Genomic DNA, 18337 nt, shown 5'->3' on the forward strand with positions numbered 1-18337 from the left:
TTAATTAAATTAAATTAAATTAACTTATGAAAAAAATTGGTAGATCAAGGGCATATAGTAACACTGTATTCTGCCCCTACCTAGGCCAGTGAGCCGTAACTAACCACGATAATATAGTTATATATACATTTCCTTCGTCTGATATCACTTACGAGCCAATATTGACAATTGCACTGTGAATTTGTGGAGATGAGGCGCCTGGAGGTACAGTGTGAAAATTCCGATTTCGCACTGTACGTAGTGGCAAGCTGCATTTACATTGACGTCGTTGCCGAGAGTCGGGGCAACGACATCCGAATCAAGACCACGCAGCAAACACTAGAGTTTTGGGAGTCCCGACACCGCCCTTGGTGCGCCCACCGTCAGTCTGAAAGCTGTGAACTCTTTATGCACAGTCTAGACCTGGTCGCTGCAGGCGATGCTGAAGCTGTCGAGGCTCTGATGCACGTCATTGTATTATAGCTTGGTAAGCTTCGAGCTGGCTCGCCGGCGCCATGCTCTCCGCGTTTACAGCCCGCCCGATCATCGAGCTCCGGCAGCGAGACAAGTCAAAGATCGAGACTATTCTAGCATATGGTACGAGCTCAAAATATTATAGCCGTCCGCATGGGCCACGGATTATAGGGACAATACAGGCTAATATTTGTTCCAGGCGACCGTATCCTCGTCGGGCTCAACAGCGGCGCTCTTCGCGTCTACAGACTGAATGATCCTTCCTCGCACCAACAAGGCGAATCGCCATCGACCGCCGACCAGGGAGCCCCGAATACAAGTCCCTCACAGAATGGAGGTCTGCCAGCCTCACGGCCATCGGGCAAACCGACCGACTTGTTGCGTGAAGTAGAGAAGTTCTCGACACGTGCCATCGACCAGCTTGCAATTATCAAGGAAGCCAACATTATCATCTCCCTGTCGAATTACTACGTATCGCTGCATGACCTGCAGAATTACGACCATATAGAAACCCTCAGCCGAACGAAAAATGCTTCGTGCTTCGCCGTGACATCAAATATCATCAAAGACAAAGACACTGGGATTCCGGAAATCATCAGCCGGTTGGCAGTGGCGGTTAAGCGAAGGCTTTTGTTGTGGAACTGGCATGAAAGTGAGCTTAGCGAGGATGTTGTGGAAATAGTCCTCTCGGAAGCGATTCGATCCATTACTTGGGCCAACGCGACAAAGCTAGTATGTGGAATGAATAGTGGTTATGTGGTGGTTGATGTTCTTACGCGGGAAATTGTCGATATTGTTAGCCCAGGTGCAGTTGGTATTAACGGGCAGGGGAGTCGATTCGGAGCTGTGAGTACAGCTGGTATGGGCTACGTGGGCTTGGGAGGGTATACCCCGAAACCACTGGCCACAAAACTTTCGGAAGGCCAGGTATTACTGGCAAAGGATGTTAATACCATGTTCGTCGACGATAGTGGCAAGCCGCTTGAAAAGCGACAAATACCTTGGACATCGACACCCGAGACCATTGGGTATTCGTATCCGTACATTTTGGCACTACAGCCTCCTGCCAAGGGCTCTTTGGAAGTTCGCAACCCGGATACATTATCCTTGATGCAGACTGTATCCCTTCCTGGAGCTGCTCAACTTCACTTCCCTCCCTCAACAGTCAGTTTAGCGCACGCTGGGAAAGGTTTCCATATCTCTAGCGATCGATGCGTGTGGAAGATGGATGCTACCGATTACGATTCCCAAGTTGCGGAACTCATTCAGAGTGGTAATTTCGACGAAGCAATTAGTGTTCTGAACATGCTGGAGGATGCACTTCTCAAAGACAAAGTTGACACCTTGCGAGAGGTGAAAATGCTCAAGGCGGAAACGCTGTTTAAAAAGAAAAAGTTTCGCCAGGCAATGGATTTGATGAATGAGGACGATGTTCACGCACCCCCAGAGAGAGTTTTGCGTTTATTTCCTCCGGAGATATCTGGAAACTTGTCACAGTGGGAAGGAAGTCGACATGACGATGATGCCAATGGGGATGCAGCCAAAACTACTAATGGCGGAAGACCAGGCAGTCGCGAAGGCACTGGAGACGCTTCTTCGGCAGCAAATGTTGGGGGCTTTGCAAAGTTATTCTTGAGCGGCCATAAGAAGGCTGCTGCATCGGATGCAGTGTCAGTTGCCTCTAAAAAGGACGGAGCTGATGTGGAGGATACACACAGCGCTAAGGATATACACGGAACAGAAGACAAGCCTCTTGAGGGTAAGGACCTCAAGAATGCTGTCTTGGAACTTAACAGCTACTTGGCTGGTACCCGAGCCAGGCTTCAACGATACATCGACCCAGTTACAGGAAAATTGAAAGCCCAGGAAGATAAGAAACGGTCTATTGAGGAAGCGGCAGAGCGATTCCTGAGAACCACACAGACAGATTCAGAAAAAAAACTGGAAGAAGAACTTCGAAATACGTTCCGCTTGGTTGACACGGCCCTTTTCAGAGCCTACATGTTCTCGCAACCTTCGTTGGCGGGCTCGCTTTTCCGAATACCGAATTTCTGCGACCCAGAGGTGGTTAACGAAGCATTGCTGGAGCATAACAGATATACCGAACTGATTGACTTCTTCTACGGCAAGAAACTGCACAAACAGGCTTTGGGTCTTCTCCATAGATTCGGGTCACCGATGAAGCCTGATGAAGCAGCACCGAGTTTGCATGGCCCCGATCGCACAATCGAGTATCTGAAGAACCTGCCACCCTCGGAGATGGATCTCATTATTGAACATGCTGGGTGGGCACTTAGGAGCAATCCGACGTACGGCATGGAAATCTTCACTGGAGATACAGAAAATGCGGAAACATTACCTCGCGACAGAGTAATGGTATTTCTTCGAACTGTTGATGCTCGGCTCGAAAGGCAGTATCTAGAGCACATAATCAATGAGTTGGACGACGCAACGCACGACTTCCATAACCGGCTGGTTGAGCTGTATGTTAAGTCTCTAGGCGAGATGAAGAGGGATAAGGAATGGGAGGAGACTATGACCAAGTTTGTAGCATTCCTGCGTGACTCTCGACAAGTATATAGCCTGACAAAGGCGCTGGGAATGATACCCAAAGATGGTAAGAGACAAACAGATTGCGCTGGTGTTGAAGTTGCCGAACTAGGGTGATCACTAACAATGGACAGATCCGTCATTTTATGAGGCGCAGGCCGTTATTCTAAGCAACATGGGTCAGCACAGGAAATCATTGGAGATATATGTGTTCAAGATGAGAGACTATGCAAAGGCAGAAGAGTATGTATAGCTATTTGAAGTGGGCAAGGATTTCAGTCTCCTAACCTGTACAGGTATTGCAACCGAGTGTATAAGTCACAAGATGCGACACAATCATCACCCTTCAACTCTAAGGATCATGCATCGATTGACACAGATGAGTCCACACAGTCGATCTACCACATACTATTGTCTTTGTATCTCAAGCCACCGTCGCCGCACCCAGTGCAACTGGAGCCGGCTTTGGATCTTCTGTCAAAACACGGCTCTCGATTACCCGCCACATCGACTCTAAGTCTGATCCCCGATGATCTTCCCGTCAACTTACTGGAATCCTACTTCTGCGGGCGCATACGGTCTGCGAACAGTCTAGTCAACGAGTCTCGGATTGTTGCTGGCTTGCGAAAAGCTGAACAGATTGCTATTGCTGCTCGCCTGAATATCGGCGACAGCGAAACCAATGGCCAGGGTGGGCGGAACCGGCATGTTACCATCACTGATGAGCGTCACTGTTTCGTTTGCCACAAGAAACTGGGTGGAGGGATGCGCTTTGGTGGAAGTGTCGTGGCCGTCTTGCCTGATAATACCGTGGTGCATTATGGCTGTTTGAATAGGGCGTTGGGTCAAAAAAAGCTGATAGTTGACAAAGTGCAAACTGGGCTAGGGATTCGTCGCAACCCAAACTCGGAGGCCACCTTTTCGACCAAGTGGCGGGTTATTCGTAGCGACAAGGTGCTATTGTAGGAGCATTTGCATTGCGTGGGTCATGATGTCTGGTCCGTTGGTTTTTCTAGGGATACCCCGGGTCGCGACTGTACACTGTGTAATTTTTTTTCTCTTTGTCCTTCTTTTTTTCGGTAGAAGGTTGACGATAAAAGTATTCTTTGCGCACTCAGTCCTCCTCCTCCTGGACTTCCTCGCCATAGTTTTCTTCCTCCTTGTCCTCGTCAGCACCCAGCCTGGCGGCGACCGTTGCGCCGGAAGCTGCCTCACGAGCCTTGTCTTTTTCCATTCGCGCCGTCAACTCGTTGTTGATTTGTTCTTGCGTGTCGGTGACTGCCTTCCGGAGAGCCTCGAGGAAGTGAGTTTTGTCTTGTACAGAGGTAGTTGGCGGGGTAGGAATGTTCTGGGCGATGGTGAAGTGCTCGTTTGCCGGCGACTTGTACGACGCCGTGAGGCTGGTGGTGTCTTTGCTCTCTGATGCCATGGTGTTGGGGAATAAGCGGTAAGACAATGACACTCGCCGGATATGTCTTGTTTGTGGGTGGTATGTGACGTCGATTCCGCAGACTTGGGTGGTGGGAGCAGGTTGCACCATGGAAGTGGGATGTTGTATTTTTTTTTTAAATTTGTTTTTCCCGAGGTGGGCCATCACATTATTCACCACAATTACCTGGGTACGCACGTATGCGTGTATGTACATACATACATGTATTGATACGTTGTATGATGCTCTAGTGCGCGGGGTTGCAGGAAGCTGCTGGGGTCCAGACTCCAAAGCGTCTTTTGGCGTCAATCCTTGCTTGCAACTCCTCGGCCAAGCCTATCTCGATCCATCACTTGTCCAACTTCGTCGTACTCCTCACCCCAGTCCTTGTGTTTCCTCTTTCTCTTGATTGACACCCACCATTCACAACCTACCAATCCAACATCTACGACACACACATCACAATACAACTCGACAGACAGATCCTCTCTCCATCAATTACCTTCGCAACTGCCCTCTCCTCTGTTGATTCGTCCGCGCCCGCCAAGCCAATCGGGCTGCCTCTTTCGTGCCTTGCGACATCACGCCCACCTTCTTATTGCATGGCCGATCAAGTCTTTGACGCATCATTGCTTCTGTCACGGACGCTTTGCTCTGAGTCAAAATGTAACAGACCCACCCCACACCTCATCTAACACTTCCGCGACAATGCAGCCAGGACAACCACCACCACCACCACCACCACCACCAACATCAGGGCGACCTCAGACCCGGGCTCCCGGCAACTTCTCACCTCTGCCGGGAGCCACGAGCCCTCCCGTCGACCCAATACGACAGCAGCCGTTGGCGCCGTCTAGGCCACCGCCTCTTCGCATTGATTCCTTGGGGAGTGATGACAGTCTCGAAGCGCCTTCTATGCCCATAGCCGCATCGCGACAACGACCCGACTCGCCAGCGACGCCTATATATGCCCAGTTTGCCACGGCGCATGCAAACTCGAGCAGCTCCAACGTACATCAGAACTTCTCCCGCCCAGGAGGAGGCCCAAGTCGTCCGGCAGCTCTAGGGCTGTCGTCGCCCGTGCTGAAGGGCCATTCAAGGAAGCACTCGGCCACACAGGGTTATTTTGATTCCACCCTCCCTTCTACCGCTACGTCCACCCTCTCTCACGTTAGCATGAGCGCCGCGGCAGGTCAAGCGGCGGCGGCGGCGGCGGCGGCAGCACCAACGTCGACCGGACCATTATCAGCTAGCCAGATTGCCGCCCAGGCGGCGGTTATGTCGCATCAAAACACGTCCCATGTTCGCCAGCGGTCACAGACTGTGCCGTTTCCCGGTGAAGGCGCAGATGGTGTGCGGCGTGGCAGCGGATCCAAGGTGCCGCTTAGTCCACCTATTTTGAGTCTCACCGAGGCGAGTGCACCTCGAGATTCTGCTTTCGTTGCGCACGGCGGCCAGCATTACGATAAAGCCGCTGGGTCTCACTCGTCAGCCGCTACGGCAGCCGCAAATGTTGTATTTCCACGGTCCGGACACAACTCTGCCACGAGAAAAGTCGATTTCTCCCCAGCCCTTCCCGCCCTTCCCGCCTGTCCCACCGTTGCCCGCTACCATTCCTGAGAAATCAAAGGCGGAGAAATCAAAGCACAAGTTATTTTCAAGGCCAGGGAAGAGTAGCAGCAGCAAAGGCGAGGCCAAGGACAAGAATCTTCAAAGCCCTGGCAAGATAGGAAGCGCTTTGTCTGCATTGCAACGAGGCAACTTCAGCACCAGCAGTCTTGTAGACCCGCCTACCCAATCCCTATATAGCCTCAACAACTCATCCTCTGCTACGATCAGACCCATTGAGGTATTCTCGGAGGAAAAGGTCAAGGAAAAAGAGAAGAAGCACCACCACTTTCTATCTCGCCAAAAGCAAAAACTAAAGGACGAATACCACTTGCCTCTATCTTCAGCTTCAAGTAATTCTAGACCAACAGATCCGAATGCACCCAGCAGCCTGTACAATTTCAACGTTCCTGCCAGCCCAGGACCAGGTGCTTCAACGTTTTCTAAAGGAAAGAAGGACAAGAAACTCGGCGAGAAATCAGATGGTCGATTGGACAGCGAGTCGACATTCAACCTGGCTGGTGATTGGTCCACATCATCAGGGTTGCCTCCTTTATCGCAGCAGTCAACCTTGTATGATGTGGCAGAGCCAGGGAAGGCTGTTAGCCAGAATAACCTGGCTCTCGACGAAGCCTGGCCCTACTTGAAATCAAAGCTACTTGCCGTTTTCGAAGGCGAGGATCTTCGTCTCCCAGTCGAGGACTTCAACCGCGTGGTTCAGACACATATCCAGTGGTGCATTCACAAAAGATCGCCTAGTTCCATGGTGGACGACTTGCGAGATTTATTGACAGCAGGGTTCTCAATACTAGATAGGACCCTGCGCCTGACATCCGAAGACCAGTTCATCCCGACACTGGTGGAACTCTGGATGTTTACATTCACATTCATCTTGCCGTACATGCAGTCAGTCTTCCTACCTCTGGACTTGGAGGTGTCCGGCTGCGGGGTTATCATGACGCCTGAGCAAGCCCGAGACTTTTGGGGTGGTGTCGTCGCGTCCCCGTCATCCTCGAATAAACCCGCAGGGGATGCGCCGGCTGCAGCTGTGCTGGATGTGAGAAGACTCGTCCTTACCGCTTACCGTGACATTGTTGTTCTCCCTCGATATGACACTCTCAAGACCATATTCTCCCGCCTATCCCTCGAATTCCTGCCGTCGTCGTTTGCGCACATGGCGTTGGCTTCTCCGCCTCTGGAAAGAATGCTGTCGACATCGCCGGCCGAGTCTCAATCCTTCATGATTCGCCCCGGGACGGCCACGTCAGTTGATCCTTTGGTCGGTAGTTTCAATTCTACAAGCACGACTTTGCTCGGCGAAGGTTCAGAACGAGGGAGAAGTCGTGCGGTCAGCAACGTCAGTTTTGGCAGTCATGGCAGCGACAGCGCTGGTGCCATTCGCCCCTTTACCCCGTCCGGCTTTCCTGCACTCAGCAGTGTTCGAGAGCAGAATGTGGAAGACTCGAAGCAACTGACGGATATGGTGGGCCGGATGTTGCAGTGCATGAGCGTCTTGTCCAGTATTGGCGGGGACGATGCCGACGACGAGGGGAGCAAGAAGATTGAGGAGCTTTGTAAAATGCTCAAGCTGAATTGGTTGGGAAGAGGGAGAACAGGGAGGAACCGTAGAGGTATTGTGGGCGGCAGGGTACGACGCGATGAAGGAAGGGAAGAATTACGGGTTGCTTGAACGGGTATCGAGGGGCGAGAATCATGACTTGACGAAAATGCAAGGCTAGACAGGGCGACAGGGAACAACGGAGTTACGTACAGGATTGTTTACTCGGAGATGCCATCAGGGTACTGGAAAAACAATGGAGTCGGCGTTGGGTAGTCTTGGACTTCACAATAACACACACACAATGGAACGAAAATAACGAGGCAAACAGTTGACTGCAGAGAAAAGTCAAACATTATATTGACCGGATGTTACTACTACGAGTGTGGAATTCAAGTACAAGCACAAGTATGGGTGTCCAAAATAGGAATATAGACCTGTTTTTCTCTCGTTAGCTAGATGCTCATTGGGCATGGTACTGAACGACAAGTAATGAGTAACGATAGAGATCAGACATCCAAGGAAGTTCATTAACCCTCATCTGTCCCAAAATAGGCTCAATGGGACTCGAGTGGAAACTGCGAATGAAGTGGAAATTTTCATCATGAAAACATGGCAGGGAGTGTTATTAAGAGGGGTTTGTACTCACAATTTTCAGAGAATTCCCAACCGTGGGAAGCGATCAACTCGGCCTGGAAACAGGGACAAGGCGTCTGATTGCACACATTAGCGACGAGTCCAAATGAACTATACGAACAAGAGTGAATGTGCAACAGCTGTAGTCAGACAGGAAATACTGGCAAGTAACAGGCCTAGGGCCCGAACAGACTAAGGTTCTTCATGGTCGAATCGGTTGGGAAAAGAAGACGTTTCAAACAGTGTCATCATCCAAGGGATGTTGAGGGCGGTGGCGGATAAAAGGCAGGTAGTAAGAGAGTACTTACCTAGGGATATGAAGGTGAGGGCATGTCTTGTTAGCATTGCTGAAATGTGTTTGCAAGCTCCCACACTCAATTGTCTCAAAGCACAGCTTGTGAATTCTAGCAAAAACCCGCCAACTACAGGCTTCAATTAAAGCATGTCTTCGATCTTTGAATTGAACTGCACTGCAGTTCTCAAAAGCATTGCTCGTGATCGACGCACATGCAGGAAGGCAGAAGCTGTGTCTGTTGCAAATTGCAGGAAGGACGTGGAAAGGAAAATTTAGATTGGCATCGCGACGCGGAAGAAGATATTGGATAACAGTGCCAGCAAATTTTTTAACACGGCCACGCACTGTACGTCAACACGTGATACCAAGACCACTCGGAGGTTGAACTTTAGCGGCGGCACCCAAAAATAGTGGCGCTGGGTATACTCGGTACGGGGATATCATACAACAAGGAGGCCTGCACTTTTGTAGAAAAAAAAAAGGAGGGCAAAAAAAGACGTGAACTCTGTCCCAAAATCTCACGCTTCATTCTGCGAAATTCATCTCTTTTTTTCCTGCTAGCCGAGCCTTTTTTTTTTTTAACTGCGGCCTTGGAGTGTGCCAACTTGCAGCGATCAAGGCCACGGACTTTGATATATGCATAGACTGCTTTGTGCGATATTTGCTTTCGGCCTAGTCCGGTTTGACAAGGCCGGCCCAGCCATTGGCCTTGGCGGACAGAAACAATGTGCGTTAAACTTTCGTAGTTCCATACTAGGCTGTTGGAATTATTTTTACAGGCCTCGATCCGGAGCCCCTGATAGTTGCATGTCTCCACTTGTGAGTGGGGTCAGCCCCTACGGTCCTGCACCTCCCATTCCCAGTCCCATGTCCGCACGTACGAGTATTGGAAGATGCCACACCCGTCTCGGTGCCCGTCTCTGCTTCTCTCGTTGGCTTGCTCGCTCATTAGTTATCAACAACCAATTCCGAGTTTGCCTCTCTAGCTTGTTCTGGCCGTGCGAGTTTTCGAGGTTGCGACCAGGTGACCCCCGACAGTGGTGGTCCCTCGCACTTGCACACATTCCCAACACCATTTTTGCATCATCCCACGCCATCGCCCAACCCTCAAAAGCTGAAGAGCCAAAAAGGGCGGGAAATCGTACGTTGTACCCAGCGGCTCCCGTCAAGCGCGCTCTGCACCGCCGTCGTTGGGGCTTGGCTGACGCTGAAGCGGCCGAAGCGCAGCGCGCGAAACAAACGACCAGTTGACCAGAGGCGGCCGGCGGCCAGGCCATAGCCATAGCCATAGCCATAGCAGAGGCTGCGGCGCCCCATATTACCAGCACTGAGTGCTGTTTGGGCCCGTCCTCCGTCTCTCTCTCACTCTCTGCGAAAGCTCTTTCGGGACATCAAGAGAAGCCAGAAACGACGATCCCCGTCCTGCGTCCTGCGTTGCGTCCCGACCTCGACCCTTCTTCATCCTCGTTCGCCTCGGCGCCCAGAGGACGTGTTGCTCAGCGCCGCTGCATACTTTGCCCAGCCATTGCCTCGTCGACCTGGCAGACGCTTCTGTCCAGTGTAGACCTCGCCGGTGCCAGGCCCTCGCGTCAGAGCCTCTTGTCCCCGAGCCTGTTTTCCGCGCTGGTGTTTGGTGTCTGGTGTCTTTCGTCTTGTGTCCCCTGTCAGCGTTGTGTGTATCACCGGCGCGCAGCCCTGCGTCAACGTTTGGGCCCTTTCGACTCCGCATCGATCCAGCTTCCATCATTCTCGCACTTAATTCATTCTCCTCTTGCTCGGATTCCGTCTCTCCGACGCCGTTTGCTCGCCATCTTGCCTGTCTCCCGCCGGGCCATCCCCATCTCCGCCGTCAATCCGCGTCGCGATACCTGCCTGCAGACACCAGCCTTGGTCCATCGCCCACTTCGACGTCAACCTCCCCAAGCCGACGCCTGACGTATGTGCATGCGATAGTGCACCGCAGCCGCTTGTCGATATCCACGCCGTGGATCGCCGGCTTTATATAGCAAGGAGATGATGGCAACTAGCATGGGCCCAAACTTCACAGGGCATCCCGCTGGGATGGGACATCCTGGTGTCGCCGGTCACCCCATGGGACCTGGCATGCCTCCCAACTCTGCACAAGGTGCACCTGGTGGTGGAATGCCTCAGCAGTTCGCCGGAGCTCACATGGCCGTAGGCCCAGGAGGACAAGTAAACCCTGCCTTGATGGGTGCCATGCCACCAGGTGCTAATCCTCATGCTCATGCATTACAGCACTTGAATCCCGCTCAACAGCAAATGTTTCAGCACCAGCACCAGCAGCAGCTGCAGAATCAATGTAAGTCGAGTCTGTCCGCTATGTCTACCGGGACTGTTTCAATGGTCTAACTGTGCCTCCTTCTTGTCTCTAGTCAATAACCCCAGCGCGATGGCCGCTATGCGCCAGCAACAACTTCTCCAACAGCAGCAGCAACAGGCGAGGCAGGCATTTATGGCCCAGCAGGCTATTCAAGCCAACATGCCAGTCGGCGTCAACGGGATGCCCATGGGGATGCAGCTGGGCCAACTCAATCCGCAACAGCTTCAACAGCTTCGGCAATCCGGAAGAATGGGACCTGTAGGAGAACCACCCTCATATTTTATTGACGTGTTAGCACGGTTAGACTAACTCACTTGCTGTAGGGTCAGCATCCCCAAGCCCAAGCTCTCATGGCTCATCACATGGCGCTTCAGCAGCAGCAGCAACAGCAACAGCAACAGCAACAGCAACAGCAACAGCAGCAGCAGCAGCAGCAAGCCGCCCAGAGTCAGCAAATACCTGGAAATGCAGGGCAACCAATGGGAATGAATGCTCAGGGCTTGGCCAATGTACAACAACAGCAACAAGCTCAAATGGGTGCTGCTGGACAGAACCAGATGGGCCAGCCGCAACAAACCGGTCAACCAGGCCAAGGGCAACCGCAACCGCAGCCGCAACCTCAACCTCAATCTCAACCTCAGTCTCAACCACCGCAACCACAACCACAACCGTCCAGCCAACCACAATCCCAACAAACACCACAACAAGGCTCCCAAGCTGGCACTCCGGCACCCAGCGGCCAACACACGCCAGCTCAAACGCCAGCGCCGCCTACACCATCCCAACCGACTCCGCAGCAAGTACAAAATCCGCAGCAGCAGCAGCAGCAGCAGCAGCAACCACAGAATCAGTCTCAACAGCCTGGCCAACCACAACCTCAGCAGGGTGCTGGTCCAGCGCAGCCACAGATGAATGCTGCCACGGCAGCCGCTGCGCAACATATGGCTTTATCGAACAACCTCTTCCAGCAGCAGCGAAGAGAGAATCTGAAGGGTCAGTGCTTATTGAAGTTGATGCAGTTCTCTGAACACTTGAGCGGGTTTCCTGTAAGTTGGGCACTCACTATGATGATTGCTATCCCGTACCTAATGTCAACGGGGAACTGATGATTACAGCAGGGACCGAGGGCAAAGGACGATCTGACATACTGGAATGGCTTTGTTTCAAGATTCTTCTCCAATAATGGTGTCCTTCGTCATTCAGTATTGATAAATGACGGCGATGAATCAACCGACAAGCAATATGAGATAGCTTTTCCGGCCATTGCCCGATACTTTCACACACATTTTAGCAGCGGCGTCAAGAGCATGCAGTTGATCATGGACAAGGGGCTCACCGATCGCCCTTTACCTGGCGAAGGTCACTGCATCGAGAACCAAAGAGCTAGCCTGGTCTACTGGTTTGAAGCCGGCTCACATGTAAGTCCTTGTGCTGCAAGACTAGATCCGAGAATGCACAGCTAAGTGAGGACAGCTTGTCGCTACCGGCACACTCCGGGTACAATTCGACAGTGAACAACGCATTGAACTTTTTGAGTTTGTGACGACTGGACATGAGGAATACATCTCGAGAAAGCAGGTTATAGAAGCCGCTAAACCCGCTCACATGTGGATCAAAGAATGGCACAAGGTCAACTCTCAGGATGGCAAAACTTCTCCGGAGATGTCGAAGAAGAGCAAGGCGAAGCAGCTCAAGTCACCTCAGACCCAACCACCTGAAGTCCTTGTGGACCTCCCTGACTCTGCTGTCAACAGCAAAGGTGTAACCGAGGCGGTACACCAGTTCCTCGAGGTAAGTCGCGTACCAAGACAACTTCTAGACCCTTTCAGTCATGTCATCTAATCTGAGAATGTGTAAAAGATTGTCGAAGTTATGGGTCAAATGAACCCGCTCTTTGGATTCTGTCAGGGAAACCCTGGTGTTGGCCCCTATGCTGCACTAGAGCAGTACGTTGGAACCTACATCAATGGAAATGCCCAGGCGATCAACGGTCAGCAAATACCCCAAGGTGGACCTAGAACACCTAGCTTTGGCCAATTCCCTATGGGAGCGAGCCCAGCAGCAGCACACATGAATCTGCCTGGGTCACCACATATTGGCAGCCCAGCTACTGGACAAATGCAGGCTCCAGGGATGCAGCTGCAACCTAGTCAGCAAGGAAACCAGTTCAAGTGGACCAAGCGCCAACACCTCACCAGCGTCTAACAAACGCAGACGCCCATCCGGTGTTAAAACCGAAGACGACGGCTCTGGAGCGGGTACACCAGGTGGCGCCCAGGTCAACGGCGTAGGCAGAGGAAAACCGCCTACTCCTCGGATGCCGAAGCGCGTCAAGGGAAATCCTTCATAAGATTTACCCCGTGCTGACTTTGACAGCTTGCTGGAAGGTCACGCATATACTTCATGCTCTTTTACGTTTTCATGCAGCATGGTGGCGTCTGTTTCGGTACTCGGTTGATTCTTGGCCGGCAAATTTGTTTACAGGTTTAGGAGAGTCGATGGGACAAGACCAGCATATAATTGCTTTTTTGATTTGATTTGATTTTTCTTGATTCCAAATCCCCTGCCGGTTTTTTTTTCTTGTGTCTGGGGCTAGGCGTTTGTCTTTCCAACCTCGAGACGATGAGCGCCATGGTCCACGTAGCTTGCTCGACTGATACCCAGCGAGAAGTAGTGCTATATAGCATACGCAGCTTTTGTCGAGTTCAAGTTTTACGAAGCAGGAAGGGGCGGCCATGTGTGTAGGAGTGACCACATGACATGATGAGTGTTGGATCTGGGTTGTTTCTTTTATTATTTCGATGTCGCGAGTTGTTTCGTTGAAATTTGGTGTCTGGTGTTTGGCAGACTTGTACAGAGGCTTCAGTCACCAACGGAGAGAACGGAGCGACGCTCGACAAAGACGAAATAGGCGACTGCGCATTTGGTCTAAACAAAGGTCGCTTGTATGGAGAGAGCAAGGGGGGCTAATTGGGGTAATGGAGTCGTTCTTGCAATTCATTCTGTACGATATAAAACTACTCCAGCCAGGTAGCTCATGAAGGGCATGAGCTTGGTGCTATTCGGTTTCTAGCCATTATTCCTGTGCTTATAATCATAAACTATATTTTGGCGTACACCTCAGCTCATGTTCCCCAGTGGCCGCAACGTAGCCTTCAAAGCCATGCAATGCCATGCCTGCGTGCTTGCAACAAACTTGCTCAGCGGCAACCAAAACACCCCGGGCTGTTCATATATCCATCGTGGCCGCTGTTGTATGTTGCTGGTCCGGCTGAGTCGCCTCCTGCTCTCGTTGCCTCACTCTTGCAAAGCTTTGCGCCGCCTCCCCTCCGTCCGGTTCCTAGACATCTGCGCTCAGCAACGGCACATGGCCGCCGCCCGAACTCGAGGGAGCACTCGGCCCTGCTCCGGCCTCGTCGTCCATACACACGGTCAGGAAGACGGCCTGCCCGCCAGCCAAGCTCGTCTGCAAAACGCGGTTGCGCTCCGCCTCCGCGGCATCCTCGTCGGCGCCCGCGTCCCTCTGCAGCTCCAGCACGCGCACCACGTCGTCGCCCAGGACGGGCCCGAGCTCGGCGGCAATCACTGGCGCCGCCGACCCCGGTGCCGCGACGACGATCCTGGCGCGCCGCCACCCCTGCTGCGCCAGGTTCTGGACCTCTGCCAGGCGGGCAATGTCGTCCCTCAGCCGCGATCCCGTCGGTGCCCCGGGGTACGTCGCGTCCGCCGCGCGGCACCACAGGCTGCGCGGGGCTTCACGCCCCGGCCCGTGGCCGTAGAAGATGATTCTGATGCGTAAGCCGGGGCGCTGGCCATCGGGCAGGGCGGCGGCGGCACTTACCATGGGTGCGGTGTACACTTGGATGACGGGCGTCGTCGTCGTGTACACCACGGCCGGCGCTGGCATCGGCTGCACGACCGCGCAGTACGCGGGTACAGCTGCGGGAGCTGGCGCCCAGACGACCGCTTGGACGCACGTTGTCGGCTGGACGGCGAAGACGGGGGGCTGGAAGTAAAACGACATTATTCTTTGCTGTAGATGGTGGTTGACTTGCGGACTGCGTTGCGGGAACGGTCCAGGCCGACTTGGAGAAAGGTAGTGGGCAAGACGAACAGATGCAACCGGTGAAAAATGTACGCAAAAGCTTGTCATGTTTTTGTCAAGAAATGTTTGCTGTATATATATATATATATTTGTACATGTGTGTGTGTGCGTGCGCAATGCAATTCGATTGCGGTGTGACACTATCGACTTTCATGGACACATCATCACCTTCACTCGACGTTGCAACGCATCACTGACAAGAAAACTGCGGCTTTGCAAATATCTCTACGGCGGCTGGGACACGAATCACCACTGGTGCGCAGCGCACACAAAGGGTACCAGAGTAGTACAAGAGCCAAGCAATATATTGAATGCCAAGTGTGAATAAATCCTTGCGCCACTTCCACATGGTGGTGGTATTATGCAATGTATCCTCTGATACACTTCGCCCGCGACCCGGAGTCCAGATCGAGTAAATTAAATAAACACAAAATAAGTCGGTGGCATCAAGCCAACAAAGTCCCTTGCCATGTCTTTCAAGACCCGCCAATTCATCTATTCATTCGTAAATGCCAGACTTATACATTGCTTCGTCATCTGCCCTTCCAGTACAAGTCGTCATTGGAGTAAAGTTACATATCCCGAATAATGCCAAGTTTTGTTCATAAGTACCTTTCCATGTTTTATTATTGCACATATCCAATACCATTCGCATGGGATTGTCTTGTGTTATGTTTCTGATCCTCCAGGAGACGCACGCTGGTCGCTTCAGCATAGACAGGGTAGTTGTGTGGTCCATCGCTAAAGACTCTCGGGGGTTGGATTTTCGTGTTTTGCTGTGCTTCCCTTTCCACGCCAGGTGCTCACAGCAGGTATATTTGCCTCATACCGGACCTCTTCAGTTCCATAAGCTCTTGGGGTCAGCTTAATCAGTGTGTGCAGTGGCACATTCATCCACGGGCTCTTAGCTTGGTCCTTCTTCATGAAATACGCGTAAATGCACCGGAGGACAGCTTGGTGAGTGACAATGAGGATATCCTCACTTCTTTCCAGTTCCATGATTATTGGCTCTAGGCGAATGACAACGTCACGGTAGGATTCCCCACCACGGTACCTGTAATTATACTTGTCTTCAGTCGCGCGCAGCAAAATCTTCGGGGAACCGGTCCTTTATTTCTTGGTAGGTCAGCCCGTCACAAACTCCCGAGTCCAATTCATCCAGGGCTTTCCACTGCAGCTGATTGTAGTGGAGTGGAAGAAAGCGCGCGGTAGCAATGGTTCGTTTTAGCGTTGATGTCCAAACCGTCAAAGGTCGATCGTCCTTGAATATTTGTGAGACTGTGTCACCACTCAATGGCTCAGAGTGATCATTCATTAAACGCTTACCCCAACAGACTCCCGCACCAACTCGGGAAGTTTCCTGGCATATTGCTCGCCCCGCGGTGACAATAAGGTATCCCCACCAATCCTTCCGTCCAGGTTGTACATGGATTCGCCGTGCTAAAAAAAAAAGCAAACAAAAGAGGAATGTGTTAGTCGGACTCAGAAGAGGAAATCATGGGGACCATGTGTTGTTCGGTCGACAGGGCCACCTACCCGAGACAGCCAGACAGAACGAGGGCGAATATGTAGATTCATGAGATAGTAGACAATTCTACTCTGAAGGTAGTCCTGAATGCGATTGATGATGACCTGCTTTCCGATGTTCATAATTTTGAGGTACGTGTACTCGTCTTCGTCACCGTCCTCGTCAATGGTCTTATAAATCTTCTCATAATTGCTTATGCGGTTAAGGAAGTCCTGGGCGGCAGCTTCGGGGTCTTTGCCGCGATAATCCGGACTGGTGGTTTTCACATCACGAATATTGGCCATGATGATTTCCTGGTCGTCACATTTACTTTCGACAAAGAGAACTTCGATGCCGTGCTGGGTGCAAACGTCGCTGACCCATTTTCGACGTTCCTTGGTGGAATTGGTAGCATCTAGTATCGCAACAACGCCGCCGGTGCGGAACCAAGCAAGCATGTCAGCTACGGCAGCTTCCGCGGCTGCACGGCGCTTCCGCTCACCCTCGGCGTTGTTGGTGTCAAAGAAGTCAGCGGTGGGTTGTGGCGCATCGTTGCGCCGATAGTTGCCGACATTGAATGTCTGTGCCGGTATGGACAGCCACTGCAAGTACCGTTGAGCTAAGGGACCGAGTTAGCCGGCAGAATTGCACTTAAACCATCACTGCCATCTTTGTTCTGGACAAGCAAAGAGCAGAGAGAGAGGATGGGATTTCGGGGCCGGATATGAGTTCCATGGCACCCGGCCCAGCCATGAGGAAAGGCCCTGTTTGCATGCAACTTGAAAGCTTACCTATTTGTGCAATATAGCTTTTGCCCCGAGCTGGGAGTCCAACCATGACCACACATATTCTTGTGTCTTCAACCTGGACCCCAACACCATTGTCAGTTCTGGACGGCATGGCAACAGAGACTTAATATCAAATGTGGCGCCAGCGCACGACGGAGGTCAACGGAACGAATATTGAGGCATCCGGTTGTGGTGAAAACCGTCCAGCGCAACAAGCCCAGTTACGACGACGACAGGGGCGCCCGGCTGGGTGGGTTTGGCCTCGTCCTTGGCCTCGACAAAGCTGGAATTCCACAAGGGAGTATGAAACGAAAAAGACAAAAACAAATGAATGAAAGGGAAAAGGAGATGGACGAGTGAGCGAGTTGAATTGTGTCGAGCCGGGTTGATCTTGGGGTGTGAACGTCGAGGTCGGGACAGTCCCCGTTTTTAACGACACGAGAGTGACGAAGCAAGTACGGAGCACCAGGCCGGTCGATGATCGCGTGAGGCACTGAAAATTTCGAGGCTGCGGGGTACCTGCCTGGGTGTGCCTAGGTACCTACGTGGTAGGTATAGTGAGCTGGGATCTAATTGCTCGCCAGGCAGGAGCACCCCAGGCAGCAACGACAGACATGCCGGGCATCAGACGGCACCGCCCTGAAGCGCGGGGAAGGAGCGCCGAAGCGGTCGGCCACCTGGGCGCACTGGCGGCCAGGTAGGCGGTGGTACAACTGCCTACTGACCAGTTGACCACTTGAGCGTGGCCAGTGGCCACAAAGTGCACCCAGTGGCTGCCACTAACAGCCGAGGGCCAAGGCGCAGTCCACTTGAGCTGTGCGGCGCTGGCGGGGAACGTGGGGATGTGGCATCTGCTCAAGCAGTGACCAAGGCGTCTGTCCGTCTGCCCTCCCTCTGTGCCGTCGTCGAGATTTGGTATCATGCTAGATGTTCCCCAAATAGCGAGCCTTTCAATGTCGAGGCCGAATGTCCAAAAACTTGTAGCCGCCATTGAGCACCAGAATGGCCGTTGCAGCCGAGACAGACAGCCAAGGCAGGTCTGGCCAGGCCTGGCTTGATGAGAAGAT

At 52.4% G+C, this 18337-nt stretch overlaps 8 protein-coding genes across 10 annotated transcripts; 3 read left to right on the forward strand and 5 right to left on the reverse strand.

Annotated features, from left to right (window-relative positions):
* Positions 1-314: 314 nt before the first annotated feature.
* On the forward strand, positions 315-4657 carry VAM6 (Vacuolar morphogenesis protein 6). 2 transcript variants are annotated; one of them, XM_007810004.2, is made up of 4 exons: positions 315-576; positions 653-3070; positions 3138-3246; positions 3300-4657. In XM_007810004.2, the coding sequence occupies exons 1-4, from the start codon at positions 495-497 to the stop codon at positions 3967-3969; spliced, it is 3279 nt and encodes a 1092-aa protein (XP_007808195.2). In that variant the 5' UTR covers positions 315-494; the 3' UTR covers positions 3970-4657. The 2 variants fall into 2 exon arrangements, with proteins under 2 accessions (XP_007808195.2, XP_065976655.1); XM_066118057.1 differs by having other exon boundaries at positions 321-576; positions 3138-4657.
* Positions 3234-4657, reverse strand: J3458_004185 (uncharacterized protein). The gene has a single exon (XM_066118058.1). It carries the CDS (start codon positions 4646-4648, stop codon positions 4118-4120), a length of 531 nt encoding a protein of 176 aa, XP_065976656.1. The 5' UTR covers positions 4649-4657; the 3' UTR covers positions 3234-4117.
* J3458_004186 (uncharacterized protein) lies at positions 4540-9033 on the forward strand. Its single transcript, XM_007810002.2, has one exon. The coding sequence runs from the start codon at positions 5943-5945 to the stop codon at positions 7728-7730; it is 1788 nt and encodes a 595-aa protein (XP_007808193.2). The 5' UTR covers positions 4540-5942; the 3' UTR covers positions 7731-9033.
* Positions 9034-9450: 417 nt separating this feature from the next.
* Positions 9451-14199, forward strand: J3458_004187 (uncharacterized protein). 2 transcript variants are annotated; one of them, XM_066118059.1, is made up of 6 exons: positions 9470-10849; positions 10923-11128; positions 11194-11916; positions 11986-12288; positions 12344-12661; positions 12731-13449. In XM_066118059.1, exons 1-6 carry the CDS (start codon positions 10543-10545, stop codon positions 13073-13075), a joined length of 2202 nt encoding a protein of 733 aa, XP_065976657.1. In that variant the 5' UTR covers positions 9470-10542; the 3' UTR covers positions 13076-13449. The 2 variants fall into 2 exon arrangements, with proteins under 2 accessions (XP_065976658.1, XP_065976657.1); XM_066118060.1 differs by having other exon boundaries at positions 9451-10849; positions 11989-12288; positions 12344-14199.
* Positions 14200-14210: 11 nt separating this feature from the next.
* On the reverse strand, positions 14211-15008 carry J3458_004188 (uncharacterized protein; the record flags this gene model as incomplete). Its single annotated transcript, XM_007810000.2, has 1 exon — positions 14211-15008. The coding sequence occupies exon 1, from the start codon at positions 14892-14894 to the stop codon at positions 14211-14213; it is 684 nt and encodes a 227-aa protein (XP_007808191.2). The 5' UTR covers positions 14895-15008.
* Positions 15009-15716: 708 nt separating this feature from the next.
* Positions 15717-15974, reverse strand: FBP26_1 (Fructose-2,6-bisphosphatase; the record flags this gene model as incomplete). The annotated part of the gene is made up of 1 exon (XM_066118061.1): positions 15717-15974. One exon carries the CDS (start codon positions 15972-15974, stop codon positions 15717-15719), a length of 258 nt encoding a protein of 85 aa, XP_065976659.1.
* Positions 15975-16047: 73 nt separating this feature from the next.
* FBP26_2 (Fructose-2,6-bisphosphatase) lies at positions 16048-17382 on the reverse strand (the record flags this gene model as incomplete). The annotated part of the gene is made up of 4 exons (XM_066118062.1): positions 16048-16236; positions 16302-16415; positions 16512-17101; positions 17274-17382. 4 exons carry the CDS (start codon positions 17380-17382, stop codon positions 16048-16050), a joined length of 1002 nt encoding a protein of 333 aa, XP_065976660.1.
* Positions 17383-17811: 429 nt separating this feature from the next.
* J3458_004191 (uncharacterized protein) lies at positions 17812-18261 on the reverse strand (the record flags this gene model as incomplete). Its single annotated transcript, XM_066118063.1, has 1 exon — positions 17812-18261. The coding sequence occupies one exon, from the start codon at positions 18259-18261 to the stop codon at positions 17812-17814; it is 450 nt and encodes a 149-aa protein (XP_065976661.1).
* Positions 18262-18337: the final 76 nt, after the last annotated feature.

Source organism: Metarhizium acridum (assembly GCF_019434415.1).
Source record: "Metarhizium acridum strain ARSEF 324 chromosome Unknown scaffold_29, whole genome shotgun sequence".
Classification (NCBI taxonomy): Eukaryota; Fungi; Ascomycota; class Sordariomycetes; order Hypocreales; family Clavicipitaceae; genus Metarhizium; species Metarhizium acridum.